General features: G+C 34.5%; 1 protein-coding gene and 1 long non-coding RNA gene across 10 annotated transcripts in view; one reads left to right on the plus strand and one right to left on the minus strand.

Annotated features, from left to right (window-relative positions):
• Positions 1-7,403, plus strand: part of LOC138321801 (ras-specific guanine nucleotide-releasing factor RalGPS1-like) — an 88,582-nt gene extending 81,179 nt beyond the window's left edge. For all 9 annotated transcript variants that reach the window (XM_069265768.1, XM_069265770.1, XM_069265769.1 and 6 more), the window contains 4 exons: positions 379-471; positions 927-1,032; positions 1,432-1,523; positions 2,125-7,403. In XM_069265768.1, the coding sequence (XP_069121869.1) occupies positions 379-471; positions 927-1,032; positions 1,432-1,523; positions 2,125-2,154 (321 nt within the window). In that variant the 3' untranslated portion in view covers positions 2,155-7,403. The remainder of the gene's footprint in view (positions 1-378; positions 472-926; positions 1,033-1,431; positions 1,524-2,124) is intronic.
• Positions 7,404-13,171: 5,768 nt separating this feature from the next.
• LOC138322528 (uncharacterized) lies at positions 13,172-17,945 on the minus strand. Its single transcript, XR_011208416.1, has 4 exons — positions 17,560-17,945; positions 16,991-17,159; positions 15,343-15,406; positions 13,172-14,528 (listed from the first exon to the last, which is right to left on the minus strand). It is a non-coding gene; the product is annotated as an uncharacterized lncRNA (long non-coding RNA).
• Positions 17,946-19,240: the final 1,295 nt, after the last annotated feature.

Below are 19,240 nucleotides of genomic sequence, written 5' to 3' on the forward strand. Positions count from 1 at the left end.
GCCAGAATAAGCAGGTTTAAGATTTTACCTGGTTTATAAACTATAATCATGCATATTTGGCCAGAATAAGCAGGTTTCAGTTTTACAGGTTTTAATAACTTTCATGCATATTTGGCCAGAATAAGCGGTTTCGAGATTTTACCTGGTTTTAATAACTATAATCATGAAGGAAAATGCCTACATATATAATACAGTTAATACAGTTAAGCTAGAATAAACAGGAATCCAGATTACACAAGTGTTGGTTTTGACAGGTTCCTCTATATCTAAATAAGAAATCTGTATGATAATATGAAAAATATCATTAGGAAAAAGGTATATATATATCAACTGTATATTTATCTGGCATATGAAAAATATGATGTTATTGGTGTTTAGGTGACGTCCTGGACAAGGTACTGGGTAGCGCTGTGGGGCACGTCACTACTGTATTACCCGGCCAAATCATTACGGGGCGGGGACCGTCAGTCTGTAAGTATATCTAAAACAATTCTTATCAACTGTGTCATAGTTGGCTGCAACAATAGTGCAATAACAACGGAACAGAATAAAAACAGATTTATTAATATGATTCTGGATCTAGTTTCATCAACATTTCTTAACTCTAAGGGATTCTTAAGCTTAAAATTCTTCATAGAAAAGCAAATACATAACTTTCCTTAAAGCTGTAATGCCTTACTGTGAAGAATTTTAAGTTTAAGAATCCCTTAGAGTTAAGAAATGTTGATGAAACTAGATCCAGAATCATATTAATAAATCTGTTTTTATTCTGTTAATTTTAACTAAAGTTAGAGAATGTTAATGTAACTGGGCCTTACTTTCTTTTTTGTAAATCATGCCATGTTGGAACTGCAAACTAACTTTGTTTCGTGGCTACTAAATTTGATCCTCCATCAATTTCTTATAAACCACGTTTCTGTTCACAGTTTAAAACCAATCCAAGTAAGATGACGTCAGTGGTTGGCTGGATGGTGGTCATGGGAGACAACCCACTACAACCAGATGCATTCCAGTTAACAGATCCAATGAAGGGTAGGTATTCACTAATCCCACAGAAGTATTGGTAATTTAGTAACCACTCTTACAGAAAGTGTTGATTTATTAGGGGTAAAAGTTTCAAGAAACGTAATTGTGGGGATATTGTTGTAAAGTGCTCAAAATGAAGATTTAAAAAAAACTAAATAAAACTTTTATTTCAAATAAAAGTTATTTCAACCAACAACCCCATCCTGCAACAAAACCAAGTTGATGGTAAAGGGGGAGGGGGGGGGGGGAATTGCACAAAACAAAACTGGCACCAAACAAAACAGATGATAGCCTTCTTTAAATTCGAAATTCCTGTCATTGCCTCCATTATTCCTGTCATTCATCGTTAAAAAAATAGATTTTGTATCAACCCCCTTGTAATATTTATTCCATGTTATATTACAGGAAATGTGTACAAGTTTCGAGGTGGCAATCAAGCCCAGGCATTACTATGGTGTCGACATCTCAGTGAGGCTACCAAACGCTTCCAACCAAAGGTCAGTCTTTATTGCTAGCAACACAACTTTTAATTTACCGAAATGTTTTTAATTCATTCATGTATTAAATGACCATTTTCTTGTGTTAAGGTGCAAATACTATCAATATCTAATTGTGTACTGTAAAGCAACTTTCATTCGCATGCGATTTCCTCTCGTGATATTTGCAATTAAATAAGTAAATTTGCGAAGGTTTATCTACACGAACTTATTATCTGTTTCATTCATATTGGAAGGTTATCTATACAAGTTGGTAAATCTACGAAAGTTAGTCTCTGCAAATTGTTTTTGAAATGAAAATCGCGGAATTTATCACCCATGAAAATGTTTTATTGTGTACAGAAGCCTGGGTATGTACTTAACACTTGTTTGCCCCTGAAAACACATTTAGGCTCTTCTTAATCAAAGACCAGACCAGTCCATTATGAAATTTCAGGGGTGAATGAGTTAAACGCTATAAAAGCCAGAAATAAATCACCCTTTTACGAATTAAACATTTATTTACAATAGAAAAATAAAAATGCATATATTTCTTGTAATTTCTGAGGTATTTAAAGCCCAATGTATTGTAACTATAAATCCATAATTCTTTTGTTTCCAGACCCCTACAAACCTTATGTCGTTTGACTGAAGGACCTTGGGATTGAACTTGGAAAAGTTGCCATAGCTGTGATAAATCCAGTGACCATGGAAAAAAAGCTTGACCTTGACATTCCCTAGTTCAAGGTCGTGCAAAATCAGTGTCTGCTGGCATGTTACACAGGAAAGTCTCTGTGAGGCTTTCTCATTACTCATCGACGTCAGCTTGTGCTTAGCGGTTTTTACCAGGAGCCTTTTGTGCCAAATACCTAAGTTTTGTAGAGCATTGACAGCTTTGTTCGTGGTTATGAGCCGACTGGCTTCTTCGACCCAAATGGACAAATAAGTGGTGGACTCTCACAAGATACTTTTGGATACCCAAAGGAACTAAAGATACCCTTTTACCAAGGGAATTACTAGAGATACCCTTTAAGACATGATATGGATACCCAAGGGAATTACTTAAGATACCCATCATAATACAGTGTAGATACTCCAGGGATTTACTAGAAATACCCTTCAAGAGATCTTGTGCTGATATCTATAGGAATTACTTCAGATACCCTTTGAGAGATCTTGTGCTGATACCTATGGGAGTTACTTAATTAAGATGCCCTTGTAATACTCACTGGATAGAACCCTGTGGATACTCAGTAGATACTTAACAGAAGCCTCGTCGATCTGCTATACAGATACTATCTTTGCCTGTGGACGCCCGTCATATCTGCTCGATTCTTAGCTGTAATGAATCCATTGTGGACGTCATGTGGATCTGCTTGAGTATGATATGATCTGTGGATGTTCCCCAGATTCAGTTATTTCTTATAAGATCTGTGACACTACACAGATTTGCTAGATACAACGCTATAATTTGGGAATACCCTATGGATCAACTCGATACTTAACGGTTTACCAATGGCAACAGGGTTACAATGGACAAGATCTGTGATGAATCGTTAGGAGCAGACAACTTCGCCATAAACATTTGACCCACCCACAAATGTATTAACAGGGTCGTAGAAGAATACTCAAGTCCCACTTGTCATAATATAGAAACTGTGAACAAAAGCAATGCATTATTTTTGTTTGAGGAAGATGCGACGTCTTTCGATGTGCCAGTATATTTGTATTGTAAACTTTGATAACCAAGGTGAGCTGTTCTCAGCACCTAACATCACCGGACATTCCTGACTATGCCTTTAATTTGTTTTCCCTTTAGTGTGATAATGAGGCTGCTTTACATGTTGTCGTGCAATTCTCAATCTCTTATATATTCCTGCTCTGTGTTTTTTTCGTAAATTGTGAGGACTCGGTCCAGTGGTTTTCTGATTGGACAAAGCTTTTCTAGTCTGCTCAGTAAAGTGGGGGCTGTTTTGGGTGTTATGTGGGTAAATGTTTCTTTTGTAAATAAGCGGTATTGGACTGGGGCGATCATCTTGGACCTGGTAACTCAATCAGTATAATATCCGGATAGTGTTCAGAGGTTTCGGCTACAAACCTTGGTCTAGTCGCTAAAATTTTTTCTCTCCTGACTGGACTGGACAATTATCAGTGACCAGGTAACTCAATCAGTAGATAATCTGGCTAGTGTTCAGAGGTTCTGGGTTCGAACCTTGGTCTGGCCGCTTCATTTTCTCCTCTTCTGTTACACTGATAGATGGGTGGTGGGAACTAGTGCTAAAGTAGTGCTCTTTATCAGATAACAAACTCTTTTCAGAGACGTCACAGCGACACAAATTAACCGATACAACATCATCAACAGTTTGTCCCTAAAGTTTTCAAACATATTGTAGAATATACTATATCAGACAACATTTTGATTTTCCTCAATTTCCCAAGAGGTTTTAAAAGTCATGTGCCAGTATGATATTCAAGCTATCTTTTGCATCATTTTAATAGAGAATTCTTTTTAGAGCATTTGAAGATGTAAACTTTTAAACATTATTTTTATAAAATGGTCTGTACAGTTTTAGATTTTAAGTTTGTTGCTGATTAATGCAAGTAATGGAGTTCACTTTTGCTAATGAGTGTATGCTCAACAGGAACATTTGATTTTAAGAGTTCACAGACTTCATATTAAACTAGATTGAAGAAGGACTTAGACATAATTCAAGGGAGATAACCACATATTTTGTCTTATCATAACCTAGTTTTATAAAGGAATCTGCCTTTTAACAAACTGTACAATGCTTTAATTTTAGTTCGTCTATATTAGACATTGTTACATATTTGTTGTTCTATTGTATCTTAGTACTACTTGGTAATAATACTCTATGTGAAGTCAGAAATATCTTGCGTTTATGGGGGAATTCAGTTTAAATTGATCTCTTTGCTTTGATTCCTTTTCAATACAAAGTTTTATTTTTACTTAAGATTTCTTCAAAACAGATAAAAAATTTTTAGCACATATTGTAAACATATTATATTGAAAAATAAAACTAAAACTATACTCTTTTTCTTGGAATCAATGTAAGACATTAAATATTTTTTCAAGTGATATTGAAATTACTGTTATACAGGCAACTTGAGAACAATTTTCTATACTTACTTAATCTAATGGAAGTAACATTTTAAATTCAAAGTTAGAGGTTTCATCTTACATATACATGCCATCTATGGGCATTCAAAACATGTGTCGTCTGCATATCAAGATTTTCGGTCAAAAAGTTCTGATCTAAGAAAGAATTCTGTTGAGTACTTGAGCTTTAAGGAATTTGAATGAAACTGAGGGAGAAGATGGGGGAAGGGTGTTGCGATGGTCTTGAAATACTAAGGACTTTTTTATGACAGATCATGTGATCTATTCCGTTTTTGTATATGACAGTTATTTCCCTTTGTAGGAAGATATCCATTGTGACATCTTTATTTTGCGAGTGAAATTCTCATTGTTTTCTCTGAAAAACATTGTCACATTCGCAGACACATGACGCCACAAGGGCAGGTAACTCTTTAATATGCATAGACGGAATATTTTCGGGTTATTGCAGACATGCCTCTGTAAATTGATTCACTTCTATGGTTTATAATTATGTCTTCCAATAATGTCATTGATATATTTTTGCCATTTTTCATTGTACTGCATTAATGTGTATTTTGTAATGCTCGTAATATGGTACTAGATATGTTATTTTGCCTGTAAGTGTATGTGATGTTGTAGTTTTATAACGCTTATTAAAAATATTTTATTTTACGTATGGAGACATTGTTAATAAACATCGATCAGTTCGAAAGCCATCACCAAATTCACATGGTTCATAACTCATTCACCCCTAAAAACTTACAATGGACTGTTCCAGTCTTTGAATTAGAAGGACTCAAATGAGTTTTTAGGGGTTAATGAGTGAAAGAATCCAGGTTTTTAAGATTTCAGACATGTGCCTTGAAATAAAATGTGGTATGTCTTCCTTACATTTTAATGAGCTACTTAGAAAAATAAGTTTTTTAATTCCTTTTGATAATATTTGAGCTAATGTGTATACTAGATATACCTAATGGTAGATTCAACTGTTTCTGGTTGTGGTGGGGCCACAGATGAGAGGTGTCCGGCAGTGAACACATGTAACTGCTGGCTTTTCGACACAAACAAACAAATGCCACAAAATGTTTTATTTCGAAGGCGATGTAAGCATGTTTTTTACAAGTACATAAACAATTTAATTACAATGTCCTGCATTATTTATTTTTTAAAAAGCGTAAAATGTATTAAAATGTTTTTTAAAGATTATTTTGCTATGAAATCCAACAACTGAAAAGTTTTCTCTTTCATTTGCAATCTCTCACTACATGTATATTGATATTTGTTGTCCACTAAATTAAATGAATGATTGTATTTTGCAAGGTAGACTCCACATATCTTGGGCTTTACTGTAAAACTACTGAATGAAATACATATACGACATGAAATTCCCTAAAACCTCAAACTGTTTTAGTACGGAATTTACATCATCGTTATTAATAAATACTGTCAACCAAGCGTAACCTATACGCTTCACTGAATCTCCTGAATGTTTTTTGGTAAATAGACAGATTAATGTTTGGAAATTCATTCGATTAATTTGGCAAAACGAGCATGCTTTGCTTTGATAGAAGTTACCTCAGCATAAAGTTTTCTGCTTTTAAACCCTAGCGTTCCTAATTTGTCATTCGACTGCTGAAAATCACCCCTCCCTTTCAAACACCCATTATTTGGCATACATGAATTAAAAGCTTTATAGCTTTAGAATTTAACATGTTAGTGTGTGCTGTGATATTTATAGCAATTAAAACCAGGTTCGAGTCTCATCATATTATTTTATTCACAAGGTACCATTTCATTCAAATTGAAACATTTTGATTTGTCAGTCAACTAATTCACCCCTAAAAATCCATAATGGACTGGTCCAGTCTTTGAATAAGAAGAGTTCAAATGTGTCTTCAGGGGTGAAGTGAGTTAAGAAGGCAAAATTACATTTGTTTTGGCATTAGATGAGCTTTGGTTCCCTTTGATCTGTTCAGGCTCATTATTTCATTATTTCAAATTAAAAAAAAAATCAGATGTTTTTTACATTGTTTGGCTTTACATATATTCACAAGTAAAATGATAAACAATTAATGCATGGTATTAAATACTACACATGTGTAGCTCTACATGGGTGTTCTGACATGTCATACCACACATATGTACTGGTACACATATGAGTTGTACACATGTTGTGTTACATATGTAATTTTACACACTTGTAAGTTACAATATTAATGAGAGTTTACACATGAGGCTTTTACATATACATATGTTATGTTGCACACGTGTGTGATTACATACATATGTTTGGTACAATACTTAAGCAGTTATCATGTGTTACTTACACTACACATGTGCTGTGTTACACATGTGTAGTGTTGCACATCAACACACATGATGTCTTACACATGTGTAAAGTTACATATGTCTGTATTATTTCAATGTCACACCTGTTTAGCATTACATATGACCACACATGTGATGTGTTACACATGTGTAAAGCTACTTAAAATGAAGCATATGTGCAGTGTAGCATACATACATTTTTTCATACTAAGGTTATATAATTACACTCAGTGGGCATCAGATGTCATTTCTTTATTGAAGAAAATTCACAGAGGGGATACTTATAAGGATGCATCGATAATGTGTGTCAGTGAATTGGGTCAGACACAAGCTGGTGTCATACTAAATAAAGTAGTCACTATTGAAATGTTCATTTTGTATCAAATAAAACATGAAAAAAGTCAAAAGAAAAAAAAGCAAATAATACATAATAAAATTTAAATGGTAAAAATAAATATTGTGTTAATTATTTGTTTTGAAGCTGTGGTAATTACATGCTACAATTCGTGACAACAATTACACCATCTTTATGATGCGTCAATATTGCAGTTTGTCAAATCAAGGAAATGAGAATGCTGCTCCCGCCCCATTCTGATTTTATATGGAGGTGTGAACATTTATATCTCAATAGATATTATTACAGGTTACGCATTTTGTATTGAATCCATAGGGAACTGGCATGAATTTCTAACCAACAGTATCCATATATATTATAGTATCAAGGGTATGAACTCTATGGTAGAGAAAAACTGCTGACATATTTTTTTTAATCCATGATGTTTTTTAAATATATATCTATATATCAGTGATGCATATCTTACCTTAAAAAGAAATCATTAATTTATAGAGTTCATACCCTTGATACTATACTATATTATTTAGAAATTCATGCCAGATCCCTGTGATTGAACCTACATGGCATATTTGGTATCAATGTAAAGTAGCAATAAACAAAATAAGGCCAAAGATTCCCAATGCCTTTCCTACATATATACTATACGTCAAATTAAAGTCTCAACTAAGAAGATTGGCTGGACATCAACATTCGGATCTTCCAGAGTTACTTCCCTTTGTTTACACTCTGTCAGTAGTCAGAAGTGAGAATAACTCCTGGAGTATCGACGATACGATCCAATACACATGGTTGGTTTCTTGAAGCGTACCACTCGGATCCAAGATGACGAATCAATGTATTACCTTTAAAATTTTGTTATCAAACTTTTCTTTTTTAGGAAAACAAGATAAACATATTTATATTCGATAAAATTTATAAGATTTATTATGTATTCGAATGCATTTTGAAAAGCTTAAAAATGCTCCACCGCTGACAGTGCATAAATGATATTCATTATATGAACAATAATTGGTGTTTAATCGTGTGTATATGTCTAATTAACACAAAAAAATAATACAAAATAATTTATTTTGCCTTAGGTACATGCACAATCAGTACTTCATTCCATATAAGATATAGTGCCAAGGAATTTTTTCGGGATGCAATTAATTATTTTTCATATTTTAACTTGAAGAAAAAATTAGAAGCTCAAACTTTTCCATGGTGGTAATGGCGTAAAGTAAGTAACTTTTGTAACAGAAGAAAAATACAAAATCGCCTGCTCTTGTTTTTGATAGTGAAAAAAGATCATTTGTCGGCGGTGGAGCATCTTTAAGGTATTGTTTTTATATCTGCAATGGGTATACTATTACGATAGAAAATAATTAGTTTTTGAATGTGGTCCATTAGGCGGTGCAAGATCAATTCAGCACAACTGGTACAAATCTGCAAAAGAATCACACGGAATATTATGACCACCAGGTGGTTATCTTGACTGTACATTATTGTATACTTGAATGCTTAATTTCAAGGTTTTATATCATTAGTTATATATTACTGACCCCTTATAAAGGCATAGAGGGTCAGTAAGATTTATAGGGGGCGAGGGCATTCAAAACGAAAGCAAATTTCGTTATTCACTTGGTTTCGCTCGAAGCGAGATGCTTCTTTAATGCAGAGGAAAAGATTCATTCACTAAACGGAATGAGAGTGTACCCAGTACTCCTTTTTACTTCCGTGGGAAATATATAAGTGCATTCGCAAACAGAACCAGTAATTCTGTTCAGTGTATAACATGACTGAAACAATATGAAAATACTCAAAAACAATAATTACCCATCAAAGAATTACTTTACAATACATACTTTTGCCATTAGCCAAGAAAAAGACAACATGGCCATACGAGATTTTCGATATCGTTAAAATGAAGTCATTCCAGTGAATGTGACGTCACTTTTTAGCGTGACTGAATGACGTTTCATTCACTGGAAGATTAAAGTTTGGGGTCAAGTTAGAAAATGTTCCGTCAGATGTGAAACAAATTCACATGATCATATTGACGGAGAAAGCATTTCATATTGACGGATAAAGTTTATACGGCAGTAGTTATCCGTCAGTATACGCGGCATATGCAGAATAAAAAGTGGTAGGGGGTCACCATGTGACAGCTCCCCGCCAATCATTTGGGGACATTTCTATCCCAAGGTGCGATAAAGACAAGGAAAAGGTGTATAAAATGACTAAAGTGCTGAATGAAGGGGAAGGTCTCAAAGTCATGTTACAGAGGTAAGCAGTGATCTCAAAGTCCTGTTACAGAAATGAGTGTTGATCACAAAGTCCTGTTACAAAGGTAAGGGGTGGTCTCAAAAACATGTAACAGAAATGAGAGGTGATCACAAAGTCCTGTTACAGAGTTAGAGAATGATCTCAAAAGTCATTTTACAGAATAAGTGGGTGTTCTCAAAACAATTTTACAGAGAAAAGGGGGTGATCTCAAAAGTCATTTTATAGTGGAAAAGGGGTGGTCTCAAAAGTCATTTTACAGAGTTAGGGGGTGGTCTCAAAAGTCATTTTACAAAATAAAGGGGATGTCTCAAAAGTCATTTTACAGAGGAAGGGGGATGTCTCAAAAGTCATTTTACAGAGTAAGGGGTGGTCTCAAAGCAATTTTATAGAGAAAAGGGGGTGATCTCAAAGGCCATTTTACAGAGTAAGGGGGTGGACTCAAAGCCATTTTATAGGGAAAAGGGGTTGTCTAAAAAGTCATTTTACAGAATACGGGGTGATCTCAAAAGTCATTTTACAGAGTAAGGGGGTAATCTCAAAAATCATTTTACAGAGGAAGAGGTGGTCTCAAAAGTCATTTAACAGAGAAAGGGGGTGATCTCAAAAGTCATTTTACAGAGTAAGGGGGATGTCTTGAAGCCTTTTTTTTAGAGGAAAGGGGGATCTCAAAAGCCATTTTACAGAGTAAGGGGGTGGTCTCAAAGCCATTTTACAGAGTTAGGGGGTGGTCTCAAAAGTCATTTTATATGGAAAAGGGGTTGTCTAAAATGTCATTTTACAGAATACGGGGTGATCTCAAAAATCATTTTACAGAGTAAGGGGGTGATCTCAAAAATCATTTTACAGAGGAAGAGGTGGTCTCAAAAGTCATTTAACAGAGAAAGGGGGTGATCTCAAAAGTCATTTTACAGAGTAAGGGGGGTGTCTTGAAGCCTTTTACAGAGTTAGGGGGTGGTCTCAAAAGTCATTTTAAATGGAAAAGGGGTTGTCTAAAAAGTCATTTTACAGAATACGGGGTGATCTCAAAAGTCATTTTACAGAGTTAGGGATGGTCTCAAAAGTCATTTAACAGAGAAAGGGGGTGATCTCAAAAGTCATTTTACAGAGTAAGGGGGATGTCTTGAAGCCTTTTTTTAGAGGAAAGGGGGGATCTCAAAAGCCATTTTACAGAGTTAGGGTGATCTCAAAGGCTGCCTTCAACTGGCAACACTCAAGTATGAGTGAGGTTATTAATAGAAATGTCAAACTCTCTGTCAGTCGAATGCTTTACTCCGAGAGTAAGGCCGTCAAGGAGACGTGAAATCCAGAAATTCACTATCTCTATGCATGATTGTATCAATTCCTGTTCCTGATGCCAAGAAAAGGGGAGAAAATGTCTTTTTAGATAAATGGTCTTTATACACAGGTTAAGTTAAGTTAAAATCTGGGAACTCCTGTCTATAAAGGCCATTTACGAGAAAGGTAGAAATACAGAGGTCAAATTTTGTTAAAATTGCCCACTTGGGACCACAAAAAAGTGGTTTCATTAAGAAGATAGTCATAATACAGAGGTGGTCACTAAGGCAGGTTCTACTCTGGTTGCAGATTCAGATTATTTAGTATTTATGATCATTTAAATGTACATGTTTCTGTGAAGAAATTTGTATGTATACAGTACATGTTTTGTTACGGTAGTTGTATTTCTATCATAGTTGTTTTAGATTTTTATTTGTGATAGTTATGTATTATTTACCTATATTTCTAATGTAAAACGCAATATGACAATTTATCACTTTACCACATATGAAGTATTTATTCACCACATATGAAGTATTTATTGATGAAAAGACATTTTACTAGTAATATTGAAATATGTACATTTATTATGTTCAATAAACATATAAAGATGAACAAATATTTGTGCAGAAAAGTAATTTTGCTACTTTTCTTGTGTAAACAAATTATGTTAATTTTGATGATTTATTATTTTTCATAAAATCAGCTGTTTACAGTTCATTATATTAGACAAACTCTCACATTCTGATACAACAAATATTTTGCACAGACAAACATCAATAAAAAATGTAAACAAAAATTGATCCATTTTCAATCAATTTGAGGACAAATTATTGTTAAATATTCCTTTCTCATTTCATACTTTCAAATCTATCTACTATCACAGCATCACACAATTTAAATCAACACATCAAGTTACATATTGTACCAATTCTGTATTTGCAAATTACAGAGTTATCTGCCCTTGATTTTAACTTTCTTCTGAGAGCACGACATCATATTATGTTTCTGAGAAAATGACATTAATGAGGTTAATTTTGTAGTAACATAACATATTTGCAATCAATACCTACTAGCAAGGACAGATAACTCTAATTCCAAAGACAAATTTACATAGATAACAAGACCAAACTTTGAAATATTTTTCAAAAAATAAATTTAAGAAGTAATTAAAAACTACCCTGGCTGAAATACAATGGGGAATCATGGATGTTTCTAATCTTCTCTTAAGTCTTATTGATGTAGTGAAACAAGGTGAAGTAACTCTAATTGATCAGGATGTTCTATGTTTTCATTTCGAGTTTCTACAAATGACTACGGTTAACAGACAAATGAACTTAACTTGCCCTATATCTGTATATTGTAATAGATGGTCAAAAAGAAGAATGAAATCAACTTACAAACTTTTACTGTATTAAATAGCTCTTGATATAGTTTTATGTAAATTATGTGAATCATTATTGGGATATCCTTTTACCAAGTATCAGGTATTAACGGGATGAAACCAAACTCCCAGACATTATCTCCCCTGGGGAAACAAATTCAAAAATAAGTTCCTTGACTGGTGTACAAGAAGAGGATAGTCCGATATTCTGCTAATTAAGTCTTTTGCTACTGTTAAAAATACAGGAAACAACAGACTTAAAGTAAAACACATAAATGTACTGTATCAATGTGATTCTAAAGCAAGAAATAATCACATTCCACAAATTTCATCAAATTAACTTGAAGACTACCGGGGTAATTAAACTTGTATTTTGATGTAATTAATTATTTGAAAATATAACAGAATTTTATCCTAATTTATTGCTAGCTATGCTACAATCATATACATGTATAGGGGCTATGTGACCAGAGAACAATAGAAGAGATTCTAGATGTAAAAGTTTGATGTTGAAATAATGTCAAATATAGAAGTTAATCATAATCAATGTTATTTTATTATCAAAACAACATAATCGCAATGAAATCACAAATGCAAAAAATAGTATGAAACACAAGAAAACACAAATATCTAACTAACATTACTATATTCAACTTAATCACTACTGGGATGGAGGTGCAACGTCCTGGGTTATGGCAAATGTAGAAATTCTTGATGGAACCGGCCATGGATCCAAAAGAATACAGAGGCCTCACTTGTAATCCAGGTAAATATGTAAAAGAGTGAGTCCAACACGGTAGTTCCTTCCAGTAAGCTGATTTTTTAATCAGATAGTTGTTGACATGTTTCGACTCGAAGGGAGCCGTCCTCAGAACCGTTCTGAGGACGGCTCCCTTCGAGTCGAAACATGTCAACAACTATCTGATTCTTACTGGAAGGAACTACCGTGTTGGACTCACTCTTTTACATATATTCAACTTAATAAACCTATGTGACTCTAAAACTTCGCTTTAATTTCACACTGACATTATCCCATGTACCATATTCTACCAGCAATTAATTCTCCCGCTTATATACTCTCAAAATAAATGATGGAATTTCAAAGGCAAGGATCTTATTACTGTATGTAGTTTTTTTATACCTCACGAGTTAGATTTTCAGCAGTCAGAATTTAGGGAGGGGGCTTGTTGCCGGATTTGACCCCAGCTCTAAAAAACTAGATGAAAAGGGGAGGGTGTTTATTGCTGGTGAATTACAGTATCTTGGTTTTAATTCGTGTTTTAAGGATCACTGTGCTGATATTGGTTGAAATATGGTACACGTATTATTATTACAGTATCATTAAAACTTGGTTCTTTTATTGGAGACCAGATGATAAATGAACGATCTCTAATATGTAATTTTGGATATTATTATACAATATAATGTGTACAACCATAAATAAATAATCGTATCACAGATATACAGTTCCTATGAACACTTGTTGACGGTGCATGTCGACGGACTATGACAAAAACGCTAGGCGAGATGAAATCACCTGCCCAATTCTAACAAAATATGCCGTATTCGACCCAATATGTGCCAATGTCCCTATAAGCGCCCCTCCCCCTTTTTGAGGCCTTGATTTCAATTATACACGCATAATAAAGACCAAAACTACACAAAACTGTCTAGATTTGCAATAATTTCGTCTTATTAGCACCTTTTCATTTTTTAAATTTTTTAAAAGCCCTGGGCGCTTATTGGGTCGAATACGGTATATCTTAATAAATAAACATTTTTTAAAGCACTGATATGATCTGAATCACATTTAATGATTATTGACCAAAATTATGTCGCTGTTTCCTTATACATGTACAAAATTTGTTCACGTGATCAAAGCTATAATTATAATCTGCCATGTTTGATGAAAGAGTACCACATTTGAATGACAATAATACAATTTTCAATCAAACATTTTTCTCTCTATTAAAAGCACAACATCAGGTAATTCTATAGCTGTTTGAAACATTTCTATGACTGGATCGCACACAATTAAGATATGCTTCCACTTTTAATTGTCTTGGGGAGATAAAAACGATTTTGATCAGATCTATAAGAGATTTTTATATCAGAAAGTTCAATTCCTCCACTTTTTGTCTCAAGTTAATTCTCTACAATTCATCGGCAAAATAAAATCTATAGTCTGTAGTGTGTGACATCAAAATCTTTTGAGATAGCTAGGTAAGAAATTACTCTCCAGTGTCTGTTGTTCCCTGTACTCCTTCGCTACTGTGTCTGTCCCGAATCATGACTTACAAGCTGAAATATAAATCATAAAACCTGTCATTGAATTTTCTTAATTTCAAAATGAAATGTTCGTACCGTTACAAACTTACTTTCAAATACAATCAAATGTTTGTATTTCACACGCGATTACATACGAGTCTAGATCGCGAAATTTAATGACTATAAAAAGTGTTTGGCATGAAATTGCAATAATATGTTGCCTTAAAGGTCCACTACCTTTCCGAAACAAAAACAAAAAAATTTCTAAGAGTCAATAACATAAGGAAATATACATTGATGGCCTAAGATGAGGTTACAATACCAAACAAATGCAAGATTCCTTCCGTAAACTATGTTAACAGCGAAGGTTCATTTTGCTGTTTTGCCGTCTGGGGCAATGATAGTCAACTAACACGCGGTAATTAGGACGATGGCGGGAAACATAAGACGACCCGCATGATGAAAATGAACATTTAATTTATCTAACTTGAATTATTCAGAAAGTGATGACAGATGTAGTATGAACGGTAAGCTAATAACTTTTGGGTCTCTACAAAATTGTCAATCTTGTTTTATATTCCAATTTTAAATATTAAAAGCCGTTTCGGAAAGGTAGTGGGCCTTTAAAAATGAGTTGGTTTGAAGTAAGCTTTTGATGGCATCTCATTTCAATATTGTATCAATGTCTTTGATCTTCAAATGACATGTTTTGAGGCCTTGATGAGAGTGGCAAACAGAACATGAAATATTTCTAATTTTCGTATACATGTAACAGGTACATAAACCTTAAAAGTTAATTTTTGTATATACATACATAACTCTGAGAAGTTCATTTGTTCCAACTCACCATTTGTGGGAATCTAACTTGTGTTGAACCTTTGGTGTCAGCAGTGAACTGAAGGTGTATAACTCTGAAAAAGATAAATTCATGAACTGTGATGATATTTGTCGTTATGATGTACAATTTATCAGAATGCAAATAATGAGAGAATTAATTCAATGAATAACAAAAGCTGTTTGAGAATAATAGAATCTTTCACCCCCTTTAGGGTGAGACAGGAGAATCTCAACCCGAGGGGTAAGATTCTTCAGTTGACACAAACACGAGGCTTTGCCGAGTGTTTGACAGCTCAAGAATCTTATCTCGAGGGTTGAGATCTCCTGTCTTACTCCAAAGAGGGTGAATGATTCTTTTTTCTCTTACCCTGTGCACCACTTTGTGTCTCTAATAAACGTGTCACCTATGCAAGCGAGGATGAGTTGCTGTCTTTGCTGTCTTTGTGACGTCAATTCATTGTTGTCATGACGTTACAATATTATTACCACGACGTCATGATACTGTTGTCGTGACGTCATACCTTTGTTGAGCATGTGCAAAGATTTTGTGTAGCTTGTCTTTACCCTAGGGCGAGATAGAAAAAATCTCACACCAGTAAAATTGTGGATATCCCTGTTTTGGGTAAGAGAACATCAAAACTCACCTCTGGTAGCACTAACTAACAAGAGTTTAAAAGGACTTGGTATATATGGTAAGGGTCTTTTGTGGCCCCCAAATCCGCTATTTTTCAAAGTTTATTATTTTAAGATGTTATTCTCAAATATTAACTAAATACCTGACATATCTGATAAAGCTATTAGGTAATATAGCAGTTCTAGTTGCCATGGCAACCATTTTTATTATACACAAATTATGCAAAATGTGAAAATTTCTTCAAAATTGGCCTTTTTTATGCAGTTTTTCATCTAGTTAACATAGAGCACATTCTAGAACAAACTTTATATTTCTCAAAATGATGTATTCTGCGTGTCTTCTAATTCCATTTAAATATAAAGTTTGTTCTAGGTTCTGCTCTTTATCTTTTAAAAGAAAAACAATAAAAAAAATTATGCCAAAATTGAACAAATTTTCCAATTTGCATAATTAATGCAAAGTTACCATGGTTATATAGCAAAAACATACTTTCTTTCAACAAAAATATCATTAAATTTTTATCAGGGGCAAATTCAATATTTCAAATGCAGCAACTTAATTTCTAAATACTTAATTTGAAATTTGGTAGAATTAGGGGCCAAAAAGAGCCATTACCATCTCTACTCCTTTGGAACCATTGGGTCACTTAAAGTTCTCAAAATCTCTTGTAAAATGATTGTCTATACTCACCAGTACAATTAATAAAATAATTACAACTCCTATTTCTCTTTGACACTGAACGAAAACAATTTAAAAACTCTTTTGATACCATGGAAATTTTCAAAAGCTTTGCTTTCTTACATAAACGGATATGATAATACCTACTTGTCCTGGGATGATAATGAAAAGCTACTTGTCCTGGGATGATAATGAAAACCTTCTTGTCCTTGGATGATAATGAAAACCTACCAGTCCTTGGATGATTATGAAAACCTTCTTGTCCTTGGATGATTATGAAAACCTAATTGTCCTTGGATGATAATAAAAACCTATTTGTCCTGGGATGATAATCAAGAAAACCTACCTGTCTTGAGAGGATAGCTTATCTTTCTTAGCTGGCATTGAGTCACCCTCGAGGATATCAAAGGTGAAGAATTGGGCGTGGTGATCTAGTACGTAGAATAAACATGGTCGACTCTGTGACTATTTGACCCATTGTAGTGTCGGTGTATCCCAGATCTTCGACGATCTTTCTTTGTAAGTACAAAATAAAAGATCAAATCACAAATACATCATTAATTTTAAGGCGTAATAGAATCAATCAGGTAAACACAGATTCAGATCTAACAAATATTTGCTACATTTATCAATTCATGTCATAGTGCTATCTTACAGAAGCAAACCACCGGAGAGACACTGGACAACACACCCCATCTGGTCACATTGTATGACACAGGAAAATCTGTCATCGCTCTCGATCCCTTTTAAGAGCACTAAGCAGGAACAGAAAGTCAGAAACTACCACTTTTATAGACTGTGGTGCATCTTGACTAGGAGAAAGAACCAAGAGTGTTTCTCAGATAGGCGAGTGCTCTTTCCCAATAAAAATTCTATCTTAGTTGCTCCTTTCATACTACAAGTATCAGTACTTACCTTGTTTTATATCATACAGGTGGACGGATCCATCGCTACAGCTAGCCTGTAATTATAAAGTGGTAATTAGTAACATCACCAATTCGTTTTTATAACAAGAGGCCCATGGGCCTTAACGGTCATCTGACTATAAGCACAACACAATTTAGTCGTTTAAAGATTTTAGCATATTTGACCTCTGTGACCTTGACCTTGACCAAGGTCATTCATTTGAACAAACTTAGCCCTTCATCTCTCTAGGCCTCCTAGTTATTCTCAAGAAGTCGTGTAAAGATTTTAACCCTTTTGACCCCTGTGACCTTGAATGAAGGTCAAGGTCATTCATTTGAACAAACTTGGTAGCCCTTCATCCCAGCGTGCTGCAGGCCCAATATGACTATCCTGGGCCTTGTGGTTCTTGAGAAGAAGTTGTTTACAGATTTAAGCCTATTTGACCACTTTGACCTTGAATGAAGATCAAGGTCATTCATTTCAACAAACTTGAAAGCCCTTCATCAATGCATGATACGGGCCCAATATCAGGTCTCTAGGCCTCTTAGTTATTCACAAGAAGTTGTTTAAAGGATTTTTAGCCTATTTGACCCCTGTGACCTTGAATGAAGGTCAAGGTCATTTATTTGAACGAACTTGGTAGCGCTTCAACCCAGCATGCTGCAGGCCAAGTATCAGTACCCTGGGCCTTCTGGGTCTTGAGAGAAGTCGTTTAAAGACTTTAGCATTTTTGACCCCTGTGATATTGAATGAAGGTCAAGGTCATTCATTTGAACAAACTTGGTAGCCCTTTGTCCCAGCATGCTACAGGCCAAATATCAGTACCCTGGGCCTTTAGGTTATTGAGAAGAAGTCGTTTGAATGTAAAGTTTACGCACGGCGCATGGCGCACAAAGGACGGATAATTAATAACATATCACAGTTCAATTCAAAAAGGAGGGAAAAGTCAATGTTGATGAAATGAAAAAGAAATACAAGAGATATCACAGTGTTTCAGCGTCACAGGTAGCCTGATCAATCATGGCGAGAGTTCAGCCTCTGTGTTGGTCATATCAACTCTAGCCACATCAACTATAGCTATCCCGATGTTCGGCCGTCCATGCACCATAATCGTTAAATTATTTATGTATGGTATATAAAATAACTTTAGACTAGTACATATCACATGAAATCTGTTTAGAAAAGTAACAAAATAAATACATGTTGTCTTAGCATGTTACAACATAAAATATAGTTTAGCACATTTTTGAAAAGACAGAAGACTTGTGCTGTTTTGTACTTAAGATGGTAAACTATTCCACATGTAAGGATCTTGGTACGTAAAAGATCTTTTGAACAAATTTGTTTTAATAGATGGCAAGTAAAACACATTCTATGTTGATGATCATGTGGTTCTGGTTTCAGATAACATCTTAAAATCCGGAGCTAGATTGTTTAAAACCTTGTACATCAAATTAGAGATTCTTGACAAAATAATAGGTGAAGCTACACCTTCGCCCCATATATATATGCCTTTATAGGGGGTCAGTAACTAACTATATTAACCAAAAAAATGTGTGTTACAGAGGTAAGCAGGGTGATCTCAAAAATATGTTACAGAAATGAGAAGTGATCACAAAGTCCTGTTACAGTCGTAAGGGGTGGTCTCAGAAAGTCCTGTTACAAAGGTAAGGGGGGTGTCTCAAAGTCA

This window comes from Argopecten irradians, chromosome 4 (genome assembly GCF_041381155.1).
Source record: "Argopecten irradians isolate NY chromosome 4, Ai_NY, whole genome shotgun sequence".
NCBI lineage: Eukaryota > Metazoa > Mollusca > Bivalvia > Pectinida > Pectinidae > Argopecten > Argopecten irradians.